Source organism: Sphaerodactylus townsendi, linkage group LG04, assembly GCF_021028975.2.
Source record: "Sphaerodactylus townsendi isolate TG3544 linkage group LG04, MPM_Stown_v2.3, whole genome shotgun sequence".
Taxonomy (NCBI): domain Eukaryota; kingdom Metazoa; phylum Chordata; class Lepidosauria; order Squamata; family Sphaerodactylidae; genus Sphaerodactylus; species Sphaerodactylus townsendi.
In genome coordinates this window covers 68959559-68983928 of record NC_059428.1, presented here as the reverse complement: position 1 = coordinate 68983928, position 24370 = coordinate 68959559, and the positions used below count along the sequence as shown (strand labels likewise).

The 24370-nt window shown below is 42.2% G+C and overlaps 1 protein-coding gene across 5 annotated transcripts in view; it reads right to left on the bottom strand.

Annotated features, from left to right (window-relative positions):
- Positions 1-1443: 1443 nt before the first annotated feature.
- The window catches only part of IGSF5 (immunoglobulin superfamily member 5), a 45844-nt gene continuing 22917 nt past the window's right edge, over positions 1444-24370 (bottom strand). For 2 of the 5 annotated variants that reach the window (XM_048494508.1, XM_048494510.1), the window contains 5 exons: positions 23181-23318; positions 21070-21094; positions 14321-14430; positions 12016-12092; positions 1444-2989 (listed from right to left, as the gene is read on the bottom strand). In XM_048494508.1, the coding sequence (XP_048350465.1) occupies positions 2894-2989; positions 12016-12092; positions 14321-14430; positions 21070-21094; positions 23181-23318 (446 nt within the window). In that variant the 3' untranslated portion in view covers positions 1444-2893. The remainder of the gene's footprint in view (positions 2990-12015; positions 12093-14320; positions 14431-21069; positions 21095-23180; positions 23319-24370) is intronic. The other 3 variants (XM_048494509.1, XM_048494512.1, XM_048494511.1) reach the window with 2 other exon arrangements.

The following is a 24370-nucleotide window of genomic DNA, read 5'->3' as shown; positions in this document are numbered from 1 at the left end:
CCTCAGACTGTTGGAGGGGCGGACTAAAAAAAACTATGAACAAATTCCTATGCACAAATGATTGTAAAATGTTTGATTTCACCTTTCAGCCTTTCTGTCATGGTCTATTTTTAAAACAGTGACCAAAGTATGTCAAGTACAGGGTGGGCTCCAAATATTGTTGGGGAGGCTGTGGAATACCTTCCCCTGTAAAAAAAACCCAGAACTTTCCCAATGAAACATTCCATCTAAACCAGGATCAGGTATCTTCCTGGGTTCTTTCCTCCCTAGCAGCCAGTGATCGATTCGCCAGCCTGGCTGATGCCAATGGGAGTGTGGCGGAACAGAAAGCCTGAGAGCAACACATGGAGTAGCTGAGAGGGAAGGGCGGAGCAGGCGTTGCCACATGTAAGGTTTCCAACTCTGGGTCAGAAAATTCATGGAGATTTGGGGGTGCTATCATGTAACTGCAATCAACAGCTGTTGGAGCCGGTTCCTCCTCTCCCTCGAGCCCCACTGCACATGAATGGAGCCATCGCCGCCATGCCTGGCGGGCCGGATAAATGCCTTCAGGGGGCCACATTTTGCCCCCGGGCCGTAGTTTGGGGACCCCTGGTATAGACAGTTGTCAACCTCCAGGTGAGATAGGAGGGCCAGGTCTCTCACTATAGCACTAAAACAGGAGACCTTCCAGCCTGGGCTTCCTGCTCCCCACCATTTCTCAGGAGCTCTTTGGCATCAAGGGAAAGCACGCCATGACTTTTGGCACAAAAACTGAAAGTGATGTCATTATAACAAGGTGATGTTCTATGATTTACATAGAATTTTGAGTAGATCCAAAAGCATCCCCAGTTTCACCTATGAAGTTTTGAAAAGTGGTGATTATTATTGGCCCATTATCATCATGTGTCTGCTGCGCAGCAGGATGAATGTTCATTGCAGCAAGATTTCTTGTACAGATGTATTTTCCTGAGCCCCGCTTTCTATTTCCATTCTCCCAATGCCAAGTAACACCACTTTGAGTGCAACTTTAATTTTCTTTGCTGCCAGAGTGGGGGAAATTTGCCAGTGAGTACAGCTTTACCCTGGACAACTTCCCTCCACCCACCACCAGTCCCTCCAACTCTCTCGTACTCCCATGAATACCTCTCCCCTTCCACATTTTCAGATTTGTTATTACTTCAATTTCTGTTATTTAGTTTATGAATATATTGATGTAAACAGATAAGCACTGCAAAATCACTGTCTTTTATTACATTTGAAAACCAGGAAGTATGTGTGTCTGTGTGCACACGCACATATTTGTGTGAGTCACACACAAAAAGAAGGTAGCTGCTTTGCTGGGACAAAGAGAAGGGGAGACAACTGGCAAGTTGTGACCAGCACAGGTTCCAAGGAACTCATCGTCATGACCTCTGGGCTTGTTTTCGCACTCTTGATAACATGTAGAGAAGACACACAAACTTGACCAAAATATATCCTTTATTGGGGTTGTATGATAGCAGCATAGATTCTACAAACTAGTTTCACTGGGTCTTGCAATAGCATAATTGCAGAGATCCCTGTACAAGATTAAAAATGCAAGCCTCCAATGGATTTCACTCCCAAGTAAATATGATCACAGTCATATAAGATTTTTAAAATGAACCAGATGAAGGCAATCAGGATACAAAAAAAATCAATAATATAATAAGAATAAAATACAAATTATTCAATTAAATAGCAGCTTATTATATCTGTTGTGTCCTTATTTACTTCATTTATATGCCACCTTTCTCCACAGTGGGGACCAAAGCAGCTTTCATCATTTTCCACTCATTCTCAAATAACTTGTTTCTGGGGGGGATGCAAGGCAGCCTTGCTTTAGGGGTGGGAGCCATATGAAGTCCCCCCCCCCCGAAATGAGGTTTTTACCAGTATTATCTTGGATTAATTGGCCTGTGCGGAAAGGGCCCTAGTGAATGTCCATGGCAGACTGGTGACTTAAACCTGAGTCTCCTAGGCCCTAGATTGAAGCTCTAACTGCTACACCATTCTGGCTTTCATAGGGTGGCTACTGTTGGAAAGTAGCATGCAGCCAGGCCTAGGTGAGTTATGCAGTTCAGGTGGTATCAAGTTACTACCAGATTTGTCTCTGAGATGTTCCCCATCAAAGGCTTAACCAGCCCTGGAAAGAGCCCTGTCCCCACTTCCCCCACCTTTATTGACAAGAAGCTAAACCTAGAATTCTGTGGTTGCCTATCAATGGCCACTGAAGGCTTCCATTTTTAAAGATGCAGGAGATCCCTTTATCCTTTTAGGATTTTTTAAAATGTACTTTTTAGATTTCAGATTTTTTTATAAACCTGGGCCACTTTTCAGGTTTGTAGAAAAATCTGTCTTGTCTGTTTATAACTCCAGTCACCGGATTTAAGTACCCTCAGTTTGGCTGACTATGCCATTAGAACATATAACGATTTGTAAAGGGCCTCTTCCAAAATGGCAAACTGCTGAAGAAGAAGACTCTTCATGAACCCACCAGCTGATTTCATAATCATTCCAGCTCTTTAGTTAATCAAGATTGGAAGAATGTTTGATCAGTGCAATGTTTGATCAGTTCTGTTGGGCCTACCAGCAGTTTAAATTGCACATAGATTTCACAGTTCATACTATTCATCATCAGGCAAAATAAGTATTTTTAAAAGTATCCATTTTTTAATGTTCAGTGCTTTCTGTGGATAAAATGCAGCAGGCAGCAGATTTTACTTAATCTTTGTAGTGAATTATACTTACAAATATTTCAAGTACAATAATGGAAAATGCAACACTTGTGCAAGCTGTTGAGTCTTTGGCCACAAGAAACATCAGCAGTGTAGAGAAGAAATGGCAATAAACAGTGCTTAGAAAGAAAATGGACCCGAGAGAGAGAGCTTTCCTATACAAGAGTCACATTTCTGATTTTTCTTGGATTGATGGGGTAAGCGGCAACTGTTGAAGGAAGAACTCTGTCATAATTTCCATGATGAGGGACCTATAAACAAGAAAGATTATAGATTTAATAAAATGTCTCTCAATGACCTAGTTGCATCATTAAACATCAGTGGCTTGATCTGATTAAAGACAGTAATGCCAAGATCCTCCCCAAAACCAACAACACAAATTAACACTGAGCATGACTATCTTTATTTGTTTGTTTATTGATTTTATTAGATTTACACCTTGCCCATCCCTGGCCATAGCCAAGCTTGGGACGGCTTACATTCAATTTAAAACAATACATAAAACCAGCATTAAAATAGACAATCACATTCTCCTTCCTATCATAGATGGTGATGAGCACTCTTCAGCCCGTTAACCACAGCCTAAGAGTTTAGGCGGGAAAACAAACAGTCAAGAAGGGGGCATAACTAGATGACACAGTACAGAGATGTTAATAATAATGGTCCAATTGAACATTGATGGTAGGTGGTTGAGAGGCCAGCAAAACTGATGGCAGACCAATATATAGGTGGCCTCAACCAAAAGCCTGGCAGAACATCTCTGTCTTACAGGCTCTGCAAAATTGGAGAAGGTCCTGTAGGACCCTGTTGTCAGTGGACAGAGAGTTCCATCAGGCTGGATGCCAAGCTAATGTCCTTAGGGCTACAGACCCAGGGGTGTACCTGCCAGAGGGACATTGGGTGTCCCATGTCCCCGGGTGCCCCATCTGATCACGGGGAGGGGGGGTGCAAAATCGGCCCCAACATACCAAAGCTGCAGACAATGCATAATCTAATGAGAGGTGAGTCTAACACAGTAATTCACAATTGTTTCCCGTTTTGTTGTTGCAGCCTAGTTGCTACTAAAAAAAAACACTGAATAAAACATTTCACATTTTTGTTCCAATTAAAATCAGAACCTTTCAGTAATTACCAAGGATCACCTGAAGAAGTTTAACACATCTGAGATGCATTTTGCATCATTGTGATTCCTTTATATAAACTGTATTAACAAGCTCATAAAATTTTTGTTGCTGTGTAGCTGGAATTACATATATACATGTGTTGTGTTTCTATATATATCATGTCTCATCTACATGTATTTTATATATCACTGGTCTCTAAAACAGTACATAGTAAATCTGAAGTCTTTTGGTACTCCCACATGTATTTAATGTCTTAAATAATGCATCCAGCATACATCAATTATTTACAAGGCCATAAAAGGGGAAGTTAGATAACAAATGTGTCCAATATTGCTCTGGTATGAAACTGCCAACACCACTGAAAAGCTACAGAGTGCTTTTGGAACATCTGAAGATTACTGGTTCGGTTTCAAACACATTCAAATTTCCTTTTTCTAAATGTTGTATAGTTGACCTGCCTGAGTCTTGCAAATCCCCGCCTGCACTTAGTGATGCATACGCTCCCGTCAGCTCTCTCCTAAAACTGCTGCATTCAACCTGAGGAGCAAAGACATGCCTTGACCTTAATGGCGCCATGTGTGCTGCTGACTTAGTGGATGGATGCCTAGTGTGACTCCTCAGATCCCCTTGTAGTCTGGGAGCTGAGGGGTCCCTTGGGCTCCTGGCAATTGTAATATTGAAATCCACTCCTTATTTATTAGCATATCAAAAATAAAAACATGTCAAAAAACCTGCTCAGTGTAATTATTCATCGTAGTTATGGCCCAGAACATCCTTCATAAACAGGCAATGGAGGAGAGTCTGCCTAGAGCTGAGGCCATCCTGTGTGTGGTGATACCACCTGTCGCAGTGCTCAAATGTGGTGCTGAAGGTTGTATGATGGGTTTTAGGAGTTCTGCAGCTACCTCGCCCACATACACAAGTTACACTTGATGGTTCTATGTATGTGGATTGAGTAAATGTCATGTTGCAGTCAATGCATGGACAGCTGAAAGAGTGATACAAACACCCTATTTATCCAGATGCTGGTTCTGAGTTCCATTAATAAAGTGAATGTGTGTTGGCATACAAACAGGTTGTATGTATATTCACAGCAACATGTAAACAGGGCTTCTATGAATCCTAACGTGTCCGTCTGTTTAAGCAAACATTCGAAAGAACATTTTGTTTATATTTGAGTTACATTTAAAGACTGGACTAAAGATAGAGGGTTCTGTATTTATTACCCGATGAGCCACATTAGATAAAGCATTATAGGCATGTAGGCTTTTGAAAGGGAGCAGTTATTTAGTTTGTCCAGCATGTGAATGTTTCACAGCATTTACTTAGATTACATTTTGAATTGGTGATTTCCGCACAGCATAAATAAAATGTCCGGGGACATTAAAAACTGTATTGGGAAAAAAATTACTCTCTTCAACAAAACATCTTCAAAATGTTTCTCTCTACTTGGGTTTTTTCAAAAATTTCTAAACTAGCAATCTTTTTACTCAACCTGGGTTGAAAAAGTTTCCTGCCTGCTGAACAAATAAAAGCAGGCAGGAAATGCTTATTTCTCCTGCCCAAACCTCTTACTTTCATTTTCACCACTCATGACCACCAGTTTGTGTGCTGCAGCAGAGATTCTCTGAAGGCTCCCTACGGAGGTTTCCTCTGCTTGCAGATCATCTGTGTGTGATTTCTGTGTAAAAACTAGGTGACTAAAGTTTGTTTTCCCTAGTGATCCTGTCCACATGTCGTTTTTCCTTTTTTTTTACTGCTTTGAGGGATAAGTCTATGAAGCTACAACATGATTAGAGAAGTTGCAATATGTGCATACTTGTAGCTTCACAGACATGCCCCTGAAAACAAAAAAGGGAACAACAACACAGCATGGGATTGCTAGGCAAAACAAACTTTATTCATCTACTTTTTACATGGAAATCACAAGCAAATGAGCTCCAAGCAGAGGAAACCTCCATGGAAAACTTTCACCAAATGACGGAGGCACGGAGAATCTCTGCAGCAGCAGATTGAATGGTGGGCACAACTGTGAAACTAACAAGAGCTTCAAGCAGAAGGCAGGGAAAAAAAGTTCTATTTTGGCTGGCAGCACTTTTAGCTGGCTGGTTTGGGGCGTTTCCCCACTTGCCATGATCCCTGTATGCCGTGCGCTACTCTCAGTGCACGCCATTTCTGGCACGCGCCCGGGCTTCCCCACGACCCCGCGCTCTGCGCAGGGTCATCAAAAGGCGCCGTTTTGAAGAGCGGCAGGAATGACACGTGCTGAGGGGGCGCAACACCGGCAGCGTCAAGGCGGCTGCGTTGTTGCCGCCCCTGTAGTGGGGAGTGCCAGGGGACCCCGCGCTACTTGGCTACAGTAGTGCGCAGCAGAAGGTAAGTGGGAAAACGCCCTTTGATGGGCTGTGTGCGAAATAAAAAAGCCAAAGCAGATCTTTGTTTCTGCTGTGCACAAAAGATCACTGTTTATTTTAACAGACTGGTTGATATGGATTTTCCTGGCTATATGGCTGAGGTCTCACAGTTTTTGCTCCTAAAAGTTCACCTGTATTTACAATATTTCTGGGGGTGAAGCCTGGGGCGGGTGGAGTTTGGGGAGGGGAGGGAGCTCAGCAGATATAATACCACAGTGGCCACCTGCCAAAGCTGCCATTTTCTCCAGGGGAACTGATCTTTGTCTTCTGGAGATCAGATTTAATGCCAGGGGATCTCCAGGCTCCACCTGGAGGCTGGCAACCCTGTTAGTCTCTAGCATGCTTCTGGATGAATCTAGCTAATAAAAGTAGGGGCTACTCATAACACAAATGATGTTTCAGATCTCCTAGAAATAATATTGTGTTTGAAACTGGGGGATAAGAGGCTCCATGATTTTCAAAAATAGTCTGGGCTGCAGCACAAGGAAGCCTTGGTTCAAAAAGATGATCAGCCCCAGTTAGAATTCCCAATATTCCTGGGGATTTAGGGACTCAGCATAGGAAGGACAGAGTTTTGAGAGGGAAGATGCTTGACAGGGACATAATGCCATAGAGGCCACCTTCTGAAGCTGCTTTTTCTCGGGGCGGGTGGGGGGTGGGGCTGATCTCGGTAGCCTGGATATCAGACCTACAAATCCTGCTCTTGTACAAGTAGGACAGTCTCTACTCAGATGATGGCATCTTAGGTTCCAGAGACATTTGGACACCCATTTTGCTCACCAGCAATTTTCTCATCAGCTTAATACATCCATTTACAAAAGTGTCGAATTTTACTTCCCACTTACTGCTTTAATTTTCCCTATAATTACTTGCCTAATAATTTTTATTTGATGACTTAATTAGGGCACACTGAAGATCTTCCTACCTGGCAAACTTAATTTATGATGACTGTTTAAATTATGGTTGCCTATCTATTACCACCTGCTTGTAGAAAAAGACACTGCATCTACAAAGCAAGTCAGAATCACGTGTAAATCATGTATTACACGTTTACGTCTGGAAAGGCAGGATAGAAGAGTTTCAGGAGCTAAGTAGTAATGCAAAGAACAGAAATATATATGTAAACATTCATTTTTAATCCACAAGATACCTTTGCATTCCAAATTTTATTTCTTCATATGTTGATCTTAAGGTGCAAACAGAAACAGAAAACTGGAAAATCTAGCAATTGACTTTTAATTAATTAATTTAATTAATGTCAATGTGCCATGAAAACTAATGTTCTGTTTTGCAGGGCAAATGTTTAGAGAACATCTGAATGAGGAAACATTAATTCTAAAGTTACAAAAGCTATTTTATTATTTAAAAATATATTAAAACTAGCAAAGAAACTAGATCATCTCTCATATGCGAAAAATGAAGCATCACATTGAATTTATCCATGACAGATACAGAATGAATAGGAAACATTAAAAAAGAGGATTCAAAATAAATGTTTCTACTTTTAGACAGCCAGTCACTGCCATTGCATAGATCAGTGGTGGTGAACCTATGGCACGGGTGCCGCTTGACTTGATGTGCATTCACCTCAGTGAGCAGGGAGGCTGGCGGGCCTGGTGCCTGTGCTCCAGGTGGCTGCTGCCCGGGGGAGGGGGGGCACGAAGGCGGCAAAGATGCTAGAGAGGTGCAGAGCGGCACATGTGGGACTTGCTGGAGGCTACAGCAGGCTGGCCCCTGCTCGAGGGGGTTATTCAGGTTAAATTGCCACATTGGCACTTTGCGATGAATAAGTGGGTTTTGGGTTGCAATTTGGGCACTTGGTCTTGAAAAGGTTTGCCATCACTGGCATAGATGGACCCACCAGATATCTTGTGGACACATCAGATTTACTGTGTTTCTGTATGGTCAGCTTGGACATCTGGTTTATATTATGTTTGTTTTGATTTGCTTTATAGAAAAAAACCAAACTCAGGTTGCTTTTATCTTAGCACCGGGATGTAGTTTGCTTTCCCTGGAATGCTTGCACTTTGTGGTATTGTAGCAGAGCCCAAGATTTTGGATGAACACTCTTCTTTTGTTGCATGTCAGGACACTTATGGTGCCTTCTGACATGTTAGGCAGGGAACTGAGGATCTTGAGTCTCGGAATTTTAGGCTGATGAGCTGGCTCCTTAGTATAGGCATGACCTGTGGTGGGATTCAGCAAGTTCGCACCACTTCAGCAGAACCGGTTGCTAAAATGGTGCTTGTAAAGAACCAGTGGTTAAATTATTTGAATCCCACCATTGGAACCGGTTGTTAAATTATTTGAATCCCACCACTGGGCATGACCCCTTTTGGAAGTACATCTTATATAGAAGTTTTCCCAAAAAAAATTTTAAACAAAAGTTTTCCAGAAGTTTTCTAAAACACTGAAAATACTAATATTTATACAGCAGTTAAACAACACTGTTTTCATGAGTCCTGGAATACCTGGGAGAAAGGTGGGTACTACACCAACTGTCATCATGGTGGTTACAAATACACAATGCCATCATACATCATTTACTCCTGGCTCAATAATTGGAGTCAGGTTAACTTGAGGTCATTAAGACACCTGTAGTAAAATAGTATGTTCTCAAAGCTTGATTTACTTGTTGATGAACAACAGCATTACCAAGATAGCACTTCTTGGTAACTTACACCTTCCTCTGATAAAATGCATCTGAACTTACAGACTAGGTCATTATGAAATTGATCTGCTTCAATCTTTCTGATGCTTTATTGTTCCTGCAATTTCCTGACTCTTTCAACCAAGTGACAGCCTACAGTTGAGGTGACTGATTTGTTCTTTCAATACTAATTGAAATTAGTCAAACAGATGAAAAGAGATGTCCACATTAAGAGCCATCATCTCAGAACCAACACAGCTATCCTTTTTGTTACCTGAAAGGGGAAATAATATCATTTGTTCACTGGAGTCGCAAACAAAGGGAGAAAAATGGGGTTCATGTCACCAAGGTCTAGTGAGTCACCAGAATAGTTCTCTAGCACTGTTGTTCTATTCATTATAACAAATTATGGAAAATCTCTGTGATACCTTAAAATGAGGACAATAACCTTAGAATGAGGACAATAAACTGCTTAAATTCCCAGGGACCAGATAGAGATTGTATTAAACAGTTCCATATCTAGTTGTTCATCTATCTAAATTCAGTTCTAAGATTGTTGATAAACAGGAGACTGGATTCTGTCTGTTACTTTGGCCAGGACTCCCCTCAAATTGGGTACAAATTGCTCAGTCAATAGTGTGGCAGAAGGTGTGAGAGATTTTTAAAAATTGGACTTAATACAATATATGCAGGCAATTATTCTATATATCAGGAAAAGACCTTCTAAGAAATGTCAACTCAAAGCACAGAAATGTGTGAGCAAGTTATTGGAAACCAGTTATTATCAATGTGGGACCCATCCACAGGGACCAATTCTACCACCCCTGCTTTCCAATATTTGTGTAAAGACCTTAGACCAAATCATTTCTACCTTTGGGGTTGGTTGTCATAAATATGCAGATGATACCCAGCTATAAATGTCCATGTGGCTTGCTTGCTAGGGTTAAACTGCTAAGAATGAACAAACTGAAAAGAAACTCTGAAAAGACAGGGGTAATGCTAGTTGGGAAGGCAACCTGCCAATCAGCAAAATCAACAACAGCCTGTACATGTGCTGTTTCTGTTGTGGCCTCCACCATGTATGATGGCCTGCCTGAGGAGGTCAGGAAAGCTTCTACTCTGCTGGCTTTCCACAAACTATGCAAAATTGGGCAACAACATGGCAAACGAAGGTTCACTTGCAGTGATCCACATTGGAGCTAAAAATCCTCACTGAATATACCATTAGTGTCTGAACTGGCCAAAACTTAGAGGGAAAGAGATCTTAGAGTTGTAGTGGACATCTTGATGAAAATGTCAATTCATTGTGGAGCAGCAATACAAAAGGGAAAACTCCATGCTGGGGATTATTAGAAAAGGGATTAAAATAAAATAGCCAGTATTTTAACAGTATAGTATAGGGCTGTAATGCAGCCACACATGGAATACTGTATACAGTTCTGGTAGCCATATCTCAAAAAGGATATTGCAGACTGGAAAAAGTACACAAGAGGACATGAAGAATAATGAAGTGGCTGGATAACTTCTTGTATGAGGAAAGGCTAAAGAGCCTGGGATTTTTCAGTTTAGGAAAAAGGCAACTACAGGAGGACATGACAGCATAATATTACATTATACATAGGGTAGAGAAAGTGAATAGAAGGAGCTTTTTCTGCCTTTCCCATAATAGAAGAACTTGGGATCATCCAATGAAGTTGATAGGCAATAGATTGAGGAAAGACAAAAAGAAATATATTGTCGAAGGCTTTCACGGCTAGAATCACTGGGGTGATTTCGGGAAAGGAAATACTTTGTTACTGAACAAGTTATTTAAATTGTATGGAATTTACTACTAGGGAACATAGTGATGGCCAAAAACATAGATGGCTTTAAGAGTGAATTAGGCAACAAATCACGCTGACTCAAAGTCAAATTAGTAGTATGAACTGAAGGCTAGAGGACATGTGTTGTGTGTGAGAGTGAAAGAAGGCAAGGGAGGTTACTTAGTCTACTTAGTTACTTAGTATACTTAAATAGTATTTTATTGGATGGAAACCTTACTGAAACCCATTTTCTGTCTGTTGATAAGGTAAGGACAGGCATCATTCTGCCTGTAGCATAGGATGTAAAACACAAGTGTGTCCTGTTGTATGTCCTGTTGTATGTCCTGTTGTAATAACTGACACTGATCTTTATATAAAGTTGACTAGAATGCTTAAAATATGGTACAATTTGGCAATACATTTTTTACAATGAAATACAAGTACTTTTAATAAGCGAAAGTGATTACGTATTAGGAGAAGCATGTCATCTGTTTTTAACTAAACTGTGGAGGGCACCCTCAGTTGTAGTCAGCCTTCTCCTCATCCATTTAACATTATGGGCTACTACGTTGCCTCTGATCAAAATCACTAACTTCCCATGGCTTTTTCAATTTCAGTTTCAAAAAATAGCACGAGGAGGCTACTATTTGTACCTATTGTGCAATGTCAAGCTTTAACCTTTTACTAAGCAAAAGTAGGTTCTTAAAATAAAAGTTGCCTTCAGTGAAGGTCCCAGAGGGTGTAGAATTTTAGACCAAGGGCGTTTCCCCACTCACAAGGATCCCCCCTATGCCGTGCGCTGCTCTCAGCGTGCGGCATCCCTGGCACACGCCCAGGCATCCCCACAACCCCATGCTCTGCGCGGGGTCATCAAAAGGCCCCGTTTTCTCCAGTGCCAGGGATGCCACATGCTGAGGGGGCGCAACAGCGGCAGCAGCGGGGCGGCTGCGCTGTCGCCGCCCCTGTCGTAGGGAATGCAGGGGGACCCTGTGCTACTTGAGGAGAGTAGCGTGGGGCTTAAGGTAAGTGGGGAAAAGCCCCAAGCATACCAGATGGTGCTTTATCATCATTTTGCAATCATTAACCTCTGTGAATATTAAAATACAATTTCTTTTTTTTTAATCTCCCTATTTTCAGGGCATTCTAAAAAAAATTCAGTATGAGAAAGATAGTTAAGGACAACTCCTTAGTTGAGGACAGCTCTACTCCTTTAGAAAGCTATCATTTAAATCTTTCATGCGCTTATGGAAAATATATCATAATATCAATGAGAATGCTTCCAATTACCTCTGATTCAGAGCTCACTGCTAAATCTTGTTCCGGACCATAAAAGCTAGTGTTAACTGGGGAGAAAGGAGGTACTCCTGCAACAGAACAGAATATATACAGGATAATTGTTATTGACTGTTCAGAACTGCAGGAACTATAAACCACTTCAGAATAAAATAATAACAATAATTTTGTACTCCTGCTATTTTTTTCTATAAAAACACTTTTAAACAGAAAGACCTATTCAAGCACTTGAATGCACTTTATGTGAGGCTGCCCTTGAAGATGTTTCGGAAGCTGCAGTTAGTGCAGAACATGGAAGCAAGACTGCTAATGGGTACTCCTAACCTGATACACATCACACCGGTCTTAGAAGAACTGCACTGGGTCTAATTCACTAACGAGCCCAATTTAAGGTGTTACTTCTGACTTATAAAGACCTAAACAGCTTGGGCTCTAGGTATCTAATAGGACATCTTCTCCCATATTGACCTGCTGATGCCCTAAGACTGGCAGATGAAGCCCTTCTGTCATACCACCACTTTCAGAGGTTAAAAAAAGGTGAAGACCCAAGATACGTTTTTTTCCAGTGGTGGCCCCAAGGCTGTGGAATGACCTCCCCCCGAGGCACATCAAGCATCTTCTCTGTATGCATTTAGGAAATTGGTAAAGACTCATGTTACTTTTATGGGCAGGGGTATATATTTCGCCAATAAACAGTTGCAAGAAGATGAGCTTACTGATGAGGGCAAGCAAGAGACAAAGCTGGACCAGTGTGCCCACATCTGTTGCAAAAAGGTGCTGCTTTTGCTGTTCCAATTGGTGCTTCAACTTGTAAAGCAGGGCACAAAATCAGTTTACACCAAAGCACCATAGCATACATGGACAGTTTGTTGCCACTATGGTATTCAATAATCCAATAAAAACCTGATAGAAAATATGCTATTTTATTTTTAAAAAGCAAGAATGAACTGATTTAAATAGAATATATTTCAGTGTGTATAGGCTTAGGATACCTTACAATGCAACTGAGCAGGGGGGAATGCAACTATATAGGAGGCAGAATAATTCCAGCACTGGCATAAATGGCAGCGCTGGCATAAATGGCATAAAAACAGAGGCTAGATGGCCATCTGTCAGGAGTGCTTTGATTATGTGTTCCTGCATTGCAGGGGTTGGCCTTGATGGCCCTTGGGGTCTCTTCCAACTCTATGACTATGGCACAAACCTGTTGAGGTCGTCTTGGTGGTAATTAATACAAGGCACCATTCCGACATCACAGTGATCGAGGACAAGACACCAGACATCACAGTGATCAGTGATGGTCACTTTCTTGTCCTCAATCACTGTGATGTCCATGTATTAAATATTGGCACATAATACACCAGATATCACAGTGACTGAGGACAAGAAGGTGATTATCATCAACATAGCAGTACCTGGGGACAGCAGGGTAATTGAAAAAGAACATGAGAAGGTTACTAAATATCACGATTTGAAAATCAAGATACTGTGACCATGGCACAAAACATCTGAGGTCATCCCAGTGATAATTGGCACCCAGAGCACCATTCCAAAAACACTAGGGCAGCACTTGAAACACATTCAAATCGACAAAATCAGTCAGATTCAGAAGGCTACTGAGATCCACACAAATACTACACCAATATATTACAATGTCTTAGGCCTCTGGGCAGTGGCATATCTACCTAGGGACAATGGATACCCCTTGTCCTTGGGCGCCACTCTTCTGGTCACGTGGGGGGCACAAAATCGGCCCCTCCCCTCCGGGAAGGCCAGAAGAGACTGCAGTCCTGGCCTCGGAGACCTGCTTTTATAAGCACTGAGGCTGGGGGTGAGGCTTAGAGAGCAGGAAGTCCCACCCCTTCCTGCTCCCCAAGCCCCACCCCTGGTCTCAGTGCTTATAAAAGCAGGTCTCCGAGTCTGGAACTGCAGTCTCTTCTAGCCTGCCCGCAGGGGAGATCAGAAGACACTGCAGGCTGCTGGCTGGGAGCCCAGCCGGCAGGGGGAGTCTGGGGGGGAAGTGGCCACCCTAGACCTTGCCCATGGTGACATGGGCGGGGTCGAGGGCAGTGGGGGGTGGAACCTGGGGGCATCAGGGGGTGGTAGTGGGGGGCCGAGCCTGGGAGGCATCCTGGAGACAATTTGTCTCCAGGCACCATTTACCCCCGGTACGCCTCTGCCTCTGGGTAAAACTCAAATTGTAATGAAAGGCCAATAACCAGCTAAACAGCTGGCAGCTTTGATATTAAACAAAATATAATAATAATAGCATTTCAAACACAGGTACATTTTTACTCACTTGGTTTTTCCTTTGCATGTTCCTCTGGACTGTAGCCATAATTTTCATTTCCGTCAGCCCTCCTTGTTTCCAGATGTTGACTAGTGGCTTTCTTTTTTGCTGAAGCCTTTCTAGAAACAACAATTACTGACATCTGAATCCATGTTATTTGAGGGACATCTGTGCAAGCAGAGAACCCCCACCCTTTAACCCTTTGGGTTTTGCAAGCATCCAAACATTGTAGTAAGGCTTACTACTACCTCTGCTCAGCAGAATGAGTGTCTGTTAATACTATGAAGCATGTACTGGAAACAGAAATGAAAAGCAATTGCTCCTGACCCTAGGCTGAGGGTGCTCTCCTAAACAGGCCTGTTCAAAAGCAAACCCAATTTGCTTCAGTGGAACTACTATCAAGAAAGTATTTTTAGCATTGTAGCCTGAATCAACTCAACTCAGTCTAAATAATCATCCGGTTAAATCTGGTTGGATGTTACAATACATGTATGGACTCTTGGTATTTATAGCGAATGTGAACAACATATATTTATATCGATATATTGATGTTTGGGGCGGGGTGGACTCTATGCTCCTGGATATTAGTGTTGCTGTTGTGTACATTTTCAACACCATCCAAAGGAGGGGACTGAAAGGGCTCTTGGGAGTGGTGCATTTGCCCTCCCCAGGGTATTTACCCCATTGTAGGGAGCAGATGCCCCCTCGTCCACATGGAAGTCAGGAAATTATGGGCAGAGGCAAGCCAGCTCTCCTTACCCCCTCTCCACAAGAAGGCTGGGTGTTGAGTTGGCTCTATGCCCAGCCTTCACAAGGAATGGAGAGCAGCATGGGCCTTGAAGTCTGGCTGGGGCCACACTTAGATCCAACTGTATGCTGCAGGTTTAGAGTTTGATGTGTGTCTGGCCCCAGCCATGCTGAAACTGAAGACAGCACCTCTCAATCCCTCTAGCTCTATATTGCTGGCTCTGTCCCCCATCTCCACCGCTGGTCAGGTGGAGCTTGGGGGGCAGAGCTAACAGTACAAAGCTAGAGGGATTGAGAGCCGCCAGCTTCAGTCTGAGCTCAGCTAAGGTCAGGCTTGGATCTAGCTCTAAACTGCAGGTTGCATCTTAGAACTGGGTCCAAGCCTTGTCTAACCAGGCTCAAATGGACCCTTGCTGCTCCCATCTCCATGTGAAGATTGGGTGTAGCACACCCAACCTCTACTCGCCAGCCTTCAACTGTGGTCCCAAATAGGGAGTTCCCAATCAGGTGCAATTTGGGGGTGGCTGCAAAATGCCCCTCAGAAGTGGTGCCCAGAGCTCGTGACCCAATTCCCCTGCCTCCCCCAGATATGCTACTGGCCCTGCAACTCCTCTTTTATTTTTGCCCATCTGCTCACTCACTCAGCTTTTAACTTGAAGCCTCATCCAGAGGAAAAATGATAGCTATAATCTGTCCCTTGATGCTTTAATGATGCTGCTAACATCTATGGTGAGGGAAATGGGAAGCAATGGTGACTGCTGCTTCTCATCCTCTTCTACTGCTCTTTACTATCATTGTTCACCTGCCTGTTCACACTTACTGTTGGTTGATTGTGGGCATCAACTTGAGTTGAAACAGGCATTATCCCACAGTGAAGAAAATGGTAAATAGGCCATGATTGTAATGAAGAAGTAGGCAAGAGGTTTGGGACAGATCCAGGAGCCTACTAGTTATTTTGCTTGAGGGTCCCCAGGCTCTGGGCACCTATTCCTAGCAAGATTACTCCAAACATCAGTGCCATTACTAAAAAGTAAGTTCTATGGAACTTACATCTCTAAATGAGGTAGAATGCAAGAGAATGTGGAAAAGCATAGTCCAGAATGTATGAGGAAATGTGTCTTTTAAAAGCACCAGTCAAGCTAAGACAAATGTATTTATTTATATTTATTTGTATTTATATCCCACCCCATACCAAAGCCTCTTGACAGCTTAGATAGCAATTGGATAGGACTGATTTGGACTTTGTTTTCCTCTTTCTACTTCTGCCATCAGATGGCTTTCAAATCTTAGAGGATTACTGCTTGGGTTTCTCAAATTTAAATGAAAAAAATAACTCTTATTATCATTGACACAAATTGATTATTTTACCCACTTCAGTATTAAGAGGGCCTTCATATTGATAAATGGCCCTAATATTTTTAAGTTTTTAAAATGAAATTATTACCAAGAACTTTTTTACATATAAAGGCTGCTTTTGAATAATTTTTAGAAAAGCAGAGTATGCCACCTAAAGTGTTTGCCAGCCCATCTCAATTAACCTGTGTCAACTTGTCTCCATTTAGGCTTTCTTTCTAGGCAGCAGAAATCCAATACTCTGAGGCCCTATGGAATTAACACATCTGCCTTAACCTTTACTGAAACTCCAAAGAGAGTGCTACTTTGGTGCACAGTGACCTCCTGTGGTATATGTGCAAATACTGAAGATTAAGGCTACTGCTACAAGAAAAGCTACATCAAAACAAGCCTTTACAAAAGTGCTCTGCTAAAATTAAAGTTCAGACTACAACTGGTACACTCAAAGCATACAAGCAACTCCACTGGCTTCATGGAGACTACATACATTCCTGTTCAACAATTATGTTTTTAGATGATGTCAAATACAAAAACTGGCTTCATATTCAGAGGATTTCCTTCTTTCTCAATTGCTAAATCTTAACCTATTTAGGACTACAGAAAACAGCTACATCTAACTTTGTTACTTGGTTAGAAAATATTTTCTCCACATTTCAATGGCCCCTTCCGCACACGCAAAATAATGCGTTTTCAAACCACTTTCACAACTGTTTGCAAGTGGATTTTGCCATTCCGCACAGCTTCAAAGAGCATGAAAGCAGTTTGAAAGTGCATTATTCTGCATGTGCGGAATGAGCCAATGTCTACTCTAGGAAAAAATGCTCAGTGTTCTGCCTATATCCTGTAATACTGCCAGTAAGCATGAATGACCTCAGAATGCACCACTGCATTATCTAGATTAATATTAACTATGTTTCTGAGTGGGGAGTATACCATACTTGACAAGGTCTCAGTTCTTACAGGCAGCCCTTATCTACGGGAATGCTATATTTAATCTTTCTGCTTAATAGCCAAGTGCAATTAGACAAATACACACAACAAGGCTAGCTGCAGATATGATGTATAGAGTTCTGCATACCCAGGACAACTCCCAGGTTTTCACACAAATAGTTTCTTCAAAAAACTGATTTGGGGTTACAGTCCCCATCAAGTTAATTCAGACATCTGGACCTATGCAAACAAAAAAATCTGCTAGATTTCACAAAAGCATGGTGGCAAGAGCTGCCTAAACCATATACCCCCCTCCTCCAAATCCAACTGCTTCTCTCTTGTTGCCTTCATTTTGCCAGCAGTCTTGGAAAGGTGAGCAGGTAGACACAAAATGTGAGGAAGCTCATACATTTGGAGGGAGAGGCAGTTGTGTGGCTTGGATGGGGCAGAGAAACCAAAGCAGGCAAATAGGTGGTAGGGAGGCAAATGTGCAGGCAGGAAGGGTGAGAGAAGCTTCAAATGCTCCTTGGTCCCTCTACTTCTATGTGTCATATTCCTCCAATTGTCTGTTTCCTGTGTTTGAGAGCTGCTGTTCTTAGAGAGATTCCTGGTGTGTTCCCCACCCAGTACCGCCTGCTCTACTCTGTCCAGGAAACCTTCTTCTTAATTCTTCTAAGAGCTAGTGTGGTGTAGTGTTTAAGAGCAGGTGGATTCTAATCTGGAGAAACGGGTTTGATTCCCCACTCCTCCACTTGAGTGGCGGAGGCTTATCTGGTGAATCTGGTGAATGTGTTTCCGCACTCCTACATTCCAGTTGGGTGACCTCAGAGCCTGCCAACTTCCGCCCCATCAGCCTCCTCTCAGTGATAGGGAAGATTTATGCCAAATTGCTACTGAAGAAACTTCAGCTGTGGCTTTCCCACTCTGCTGCAGTGGGGGCTGAACAAATAGGCTTTCGCAAGGGGAAATCTCCTCTGGACCACGCCTTGGTGCTATTACACCTAGCCAGTAAATATTCAATCAATGCAGATAACAAACTCTACGCTGCCTTTATTGATTTAAAGGCTGCCTTTGACTCTGTGCCGAGAGAACTTCTCTGGACAAAACTGGCTGCCTGCAACATGGATGCCAGACTCTTGTTCTTAATTAGGCAACTGCACACAAATACCAGTTGCCGGATCAAGTGTTCCCACGAAGGCCTTTTGACAGACAGTATTCCAATTTCCAAAGGGGTCAAACAGGGCTGCGTCCTGGCCCCCACTCTCTTCAATCTTTTCTTAAGTGACCTCCCCTCTGCCCTCTCAGCAGTGAACAGCCATGCCCCAAAACTGGGTACATCCCATGTATCAATTCTGCTCTATGCAGATGACGCTGTCCTTCTCTCTCGATCCAGATGCTTAATGAAGCGCTGTGTTGATTACTGTGTGGATTACTGTGAATCCAACAGACTGACAATTAATTATGAAAAAACCAAGGTATTGGTCTTCTCTAGGCGCTTTAAGAAGCTCACATGGGCAATGAAAAGCACCCAAATTGAACAGGTTAAGTGCTATAAATACCTTGGCCTCTCTTTCTCCTTTAACCTTTCATGGGCAACCCAGAGGAAGGCCGCTCTCCTAGCTTTTCCATCTAATAGTAGTATGTCAGCAATCTACTTCATGTTTCTTTTACAGCAGTGGCCACTCCTTTATCCTTCCTGCCCCTCAAATTTTTCAATGCCAAAGTCGCCTACGAGATTGCTTTTACTGGAGTCCCAATTTGATTCAAGCTATTAACCACTCCCTTGAATTCTCTTCTAATCCAATTTTTTTTCACAAGATAACTGGACTCCCAAATTGTATGCGTTCTATGCAGCCCTTTTGTCTGGAGTTAGGGTCAAAACTCCTTGGAATCAGCCGCTTAGCTGAGGTGACTTTAGATTCTTGGCTACAAATTCATTTTCTCTCAGACTGTAATTTCCTGGTCCACCGCCTGCTCTCTGACACCCATTCCAACCCCCCTGGTTTTCCATATAAGTAATTGAAGAAAAAATTGCCTCTATCGGACTGTCAGGTGGGATTCACTTTGCCCTTTGTCCTATTCAGAAGCTTATAGGAAAAATTAAAAGGTCAGCTTAAGTTGGATAGAGAGTTCCCTAATCTCCTAAATCACTGCAGCCAAAAAAACATGCTCCCCCCTGTATTTTTCTCTCCCATTTGAACGGGGCCACCTGGCACACTACCTGTATTGCTTAATAATAAACCCTGTTCAAAGGAGAGCCATAATGCTCACCAGGTTTAATGTTGTGCCTTCTGCCTTGTTACATGGCAGATTTAATAAGCAAGAAAAGGCTAAAAGATTGTGCCCATGTAACGATGGCTCAGTTGAATCTCTGGCCCACCAATTACTTCACTGTCTCAGATCCAAGGAAATCAGATCCAAGTATGTGAATTTTAGTATTTTATGTTGTTGATTGCTGTCTATGTAACAGCCATGTTGGAAGTCAGCTTCTTGAGGCTCCTTCGGGGATAGGCGGCCTATAAGTTTAATAAAATAAAAATAAAATAAAATGAATCTCACTCCTTTACATTTACCCGATCTCCCCGATTTATTTAGATTACACTACTTGTTGGACAACCCTGATCCTTCTCTCTGTATGATAGTGGCAGACTTTCTCCTGGAAATTACTAAATGCCAGTAGATTTCCTTCGTCCTAACATGTATATCCTGTATTGTATATGCATTTTAATCTGTTTTTATTATTGTTGTACTGCTGTCTATGCCAATAAAGGCTTGCTTCTGTTGGGTGACCTTGGGCTAGTCACAGTTCTTCAGAACTCTCTCAGCCCCACCCACCTCACAAGGTGTCTATTGTGGGGAGAGGAAGGGAAAGGAGCTTATAAGCCACCTTGAGTCTCCTTACAGGAGAGAAAGTTTGGGTAGAAATCCAAACTCTTCTTCTTCTTCTTAATGTGCTGAAGAGTAGATACGTCCACCTCAAGCTGCTGGACCTTCTCTTCCAAGAGAGCAACCAGCTTGCACTTGCTGCAGTTATAGATACTCACATCCTCCCACAAAAAAAAAAAACATACCATAACTGTTGCAGGTAACAGCAGCAACTCCCTGATCATCCATATTTAGTAATCTTAAATAGTCCAGAAACAGATCTATGGACCTCCCTTTCAAAAAGTCCCCTACTGAACTCCCCCATAGAAAATGTGTTAGCCTTTCCTGTTTAGCTAAGCCCCTGTTCTTTGAGCTCCAGGGACTGGGACCTAGTGGCTGAAGCCTCTGCGCACAGTCAAGTCTCTAACTCACCTCCTACTCTCTTCCAAGAGATTGGTTCTTACTAATAAAAACCTTTTGCTCTCTGTTCAGCTGCCTTCTGCTACCTCTCAGAGATTACAGCGCATGCCACGGCCTCTCAGAAAGTGCTCAAAAGAGCTGGTTGGCAGTTAATTAGAACTGGCAACTCACCAGAAGCCCCACCTCTCACAAACCTGAGGCAAGACAAACCCAAAAAACAAAGAAAACCCCCACACATGAACAGAAGCCCTCCCAGGCCTTCAAGAAACAAACACACAGGTGCTGAAAACACACATAGTTATAAAGTTATTAACCCCAACACATTTTAAATTAATTCAGCATTTTGAAAGAATACCAATATATGGTTAGGGAAATGCATTGTAAAATTTTTCATCTATGTAACAATTATGCCATAAGTGGAACAAAAATGAGAATGAACTTACTGTATCTCTTTCTGATACTTGGACTCTGAAAATTTAAAAAAAACAGACCTTCAATTGTGGAAAAGTAGCATAACACTTTACTTTATTGATTCTGATCTCTGTCAAATATGGAAAGTTGCTTTAATGCACAGAGGCGATTCTGCATCTACAGATATTATCAGTTATTTCAGTAGGCAATGAAGACTGCTTGGTCTCACTCCTCCAGTGAAATAAATAAGATATATATTTAACAGAGTAGAATAAAAGAGACAGATTCTCAATTGCATTTTATAAATGAGCTGGCAACCTTATCCCTCACCCTTCACCAGTGGTTAGGAGAGACTTGGCAACCCTATTAATGGCTGGGGTTTAAAAATAGGGTTTAACTGGGATAATTTTCGAATACATATGCCAAGCCACAAGCAGGAACTTTGAAGACGCATATTGTTTATGTTTTGCAATCAACCAGCCAATCCAGGGGAAAAAATTAAACCTGTAGAGACCAAAGATTCTAGAGAAACTCCTTCCCTTTATCCTGCATAAGCAGCCCCTTGTAGCTATGCCCACCTTCAGAAGTTTCTGCAGGTGAATTCTATGTCAACCCCACTGAGTTCCCTCCTCTCCCCAAACTCTAGGCACTGTCCTCAAATCTCCAGGAATTTCTGAAGCTGGAGCTACTTTCCAATGCATCCCCCTGGAAATTAGGCTGCAATCTTGCTCTTGTTGCTCATGGACAGTGAGATCTGTAGTTCAGCTGCACACTGTAATCAGATTACTCCACTGTTCCAACATGCACACACACAACACACTATTTCTACAACTCTTGGGAATTCTATATATACAGATTATTTACTTGTAATTGAGACCATCCTGGGTCTCACCCTGAAACCTCTAACAGCCAACTTCACCCCCAGGTGTACTGTAAAAGTGGACTACTGAACAGTATGGTATTAAACTTCACAAAGAAGAAATCCTACATGTGTGAAATGAATGCCACATTGCAGCAAACCTTGCCCAGCAGAAGCAAACTCTGAACATCTGAGTCAGGGGACCTCAATGTGGTGCCCATGGGTGCCATGATTCCCGCCAACACCTTTCCTGGTTCTTGCCAGATGGGGCTTTTGCCCAGCAAGACTCCTGATTGACCACTGGAAATCTGATTGGTTGTGCAGATTTTTAAAAACTGAAACTTTGGCAGCATCTGCCAGCACAACACAAGGAAATACTGAAGATAAGCTGCAGCAGCCACTTTTGGCTGCCTCTGCCTCCCTGGACAGCCAGTTTGTGACAAGCCAGTTTGTGACTCTGCCCACCACCCTGTCAGAATTCCAAGGGTTCCCCTGGGCTCAAATAGATTGAGGACCCCTGGTTTGAGTATTTGATATTGGCAGAGGGGGCAGTTAAAATGTAGTCCAGAAATGCCTCTTTGTATGCTAAGCACTGTACTTTTGCATTGTGATTCATAACTTAGTTTTTATGCACATTATTTCTATTGAATAAATGAATGGTAAACCCATTTCTGAAATGTTATACAGTGTCGGAGCTACAAGGGGAAAGGGGGTGCGCCGTGCACCGGGTGCTCACCTGGGGGCTGCGAAAAATCACCCCCAGGCCCCTTCCCCCTTTCCCCCTCTGCGGTACCTCATTTTCATCTCCTTCTCATTACCTTAGTTCAGTTCCTTTTTTCAGAATCTCAGGCTGCAAAAGGCCTATTCGCAGTAAAAACGGCCTGAGGAACTACAGTTCCCAGGAGACCTTGGGGCTCACAAGGTCTCCTGGGAAGTATAGTTCCCATCAGGCCGTTTTTACTGAGAACAGGCCTTTTGCAGCCTGAAAAAGTTCTGAGAAAGGAAAGGAACTAAGGTAAATGTGGGAAGCGGGGAAGGGGGGCGCCACGGCTGGGGGGGTGCCACAGGGGCATGGGGGGGCAGGAAAATTAGAATGTGCACCGGGCGCAGTTTGGCCCAGCTACACCTCTGGTGTTATAACAAATATATGGCAACTATTGCTAATAATTGTTTCTCTTAAAAGCCAGTTATTTTTTATGTGTGCCTAATCTTCAGCAATTTTTTCTAATATGTAACGTTTAGGATTGAAGATGTATAACCAGTTTATACAAACAGTCCACTCACCTTTCCTTCTTCTTCTGCAGCAGCAGTATACAATAAGTAGAATAATAAGGATCAGAAGAAGAAAACCAACAACAGACAATACAACTGCTAATATTATAGTCTGGGTGCGTCCATCATCTTCATTTGTGACAGATTCTACTAGATAAAATTAATAACTATTAAACAGTGTACTAAATGAACATTTTATAAGAACTATACGTGTTGCTTTATTAATTTTAGCCACTTACCCCTTTAGAGTATAGCTCATTTTCAACAATGATGGATCACATTTCTTAAAGATGACTTCTTTAAGTCTATTTTTAATCAGCTTTGTTTTTCTATTACGTTCCATCCTTTCCATGTTATTTTATCACAGTCAAATCCAAGTTATTTGGCTTAGGAGGCACCAACCATGTCAAGAATTTCCACTCAGTTTTATTAAATTTATTTTGAAACTACTGTAAGCAGGCCTGTCATTAAGAATATAAAATCATAAGAAGAACCCTGCTTGATCAGATCAGTGAACCATCTAGTCCAACATCCCTTCTCGCACACTGCTCAACCATTTGCCTGGAAGGGCCAACAAAAATGTTTCATAGCCCACTTATGGAAACATTTGGGGACTCATTTATGGAGAAATCAGGAGGAGTGGACTCAATGCCACTGTAAATGAGACATCATCAAAATTAATGGGAAAATTAATGGGAAAACCCCCACATTATTCTCTGACTTTAGCCCCAAATACAATGCATAACAGTACAAGGCATGCGTTGTTTATATATAACGTTTGTGAATAGTTGGGATAACAAGTAAATCAAACAATTAAAATGCCGTATTCCTGGTCGCCCTAAAATGCCGTATTCCTGGTCGCCCACATTTGTCTAGAATGACTGTTTTAAAATTAAGCATCTAACATTTGGTATCATACCGAATCAGAGTGTATGCTAGTGTGGTTCCCTTTTCCAGTGGTTATGATCTTTCATAGAAATCAAAACCAATGCACAATGATAGCTTTGATAATTTTTTCCTAGTGAGATCATGCTCTAATGAACAATGGAGCAAATCCATAAAACATGTGACCAGGTTATCATCTAACACTGGGAGTTAGAGATCATAGTTACACATTAAACAGTTGGTAGTGGCACATATTAAACTGTTCAAATATTAAAAGCTATTCAAAAGTTGAGAGCAGACTGCCCAAATGCAAAATG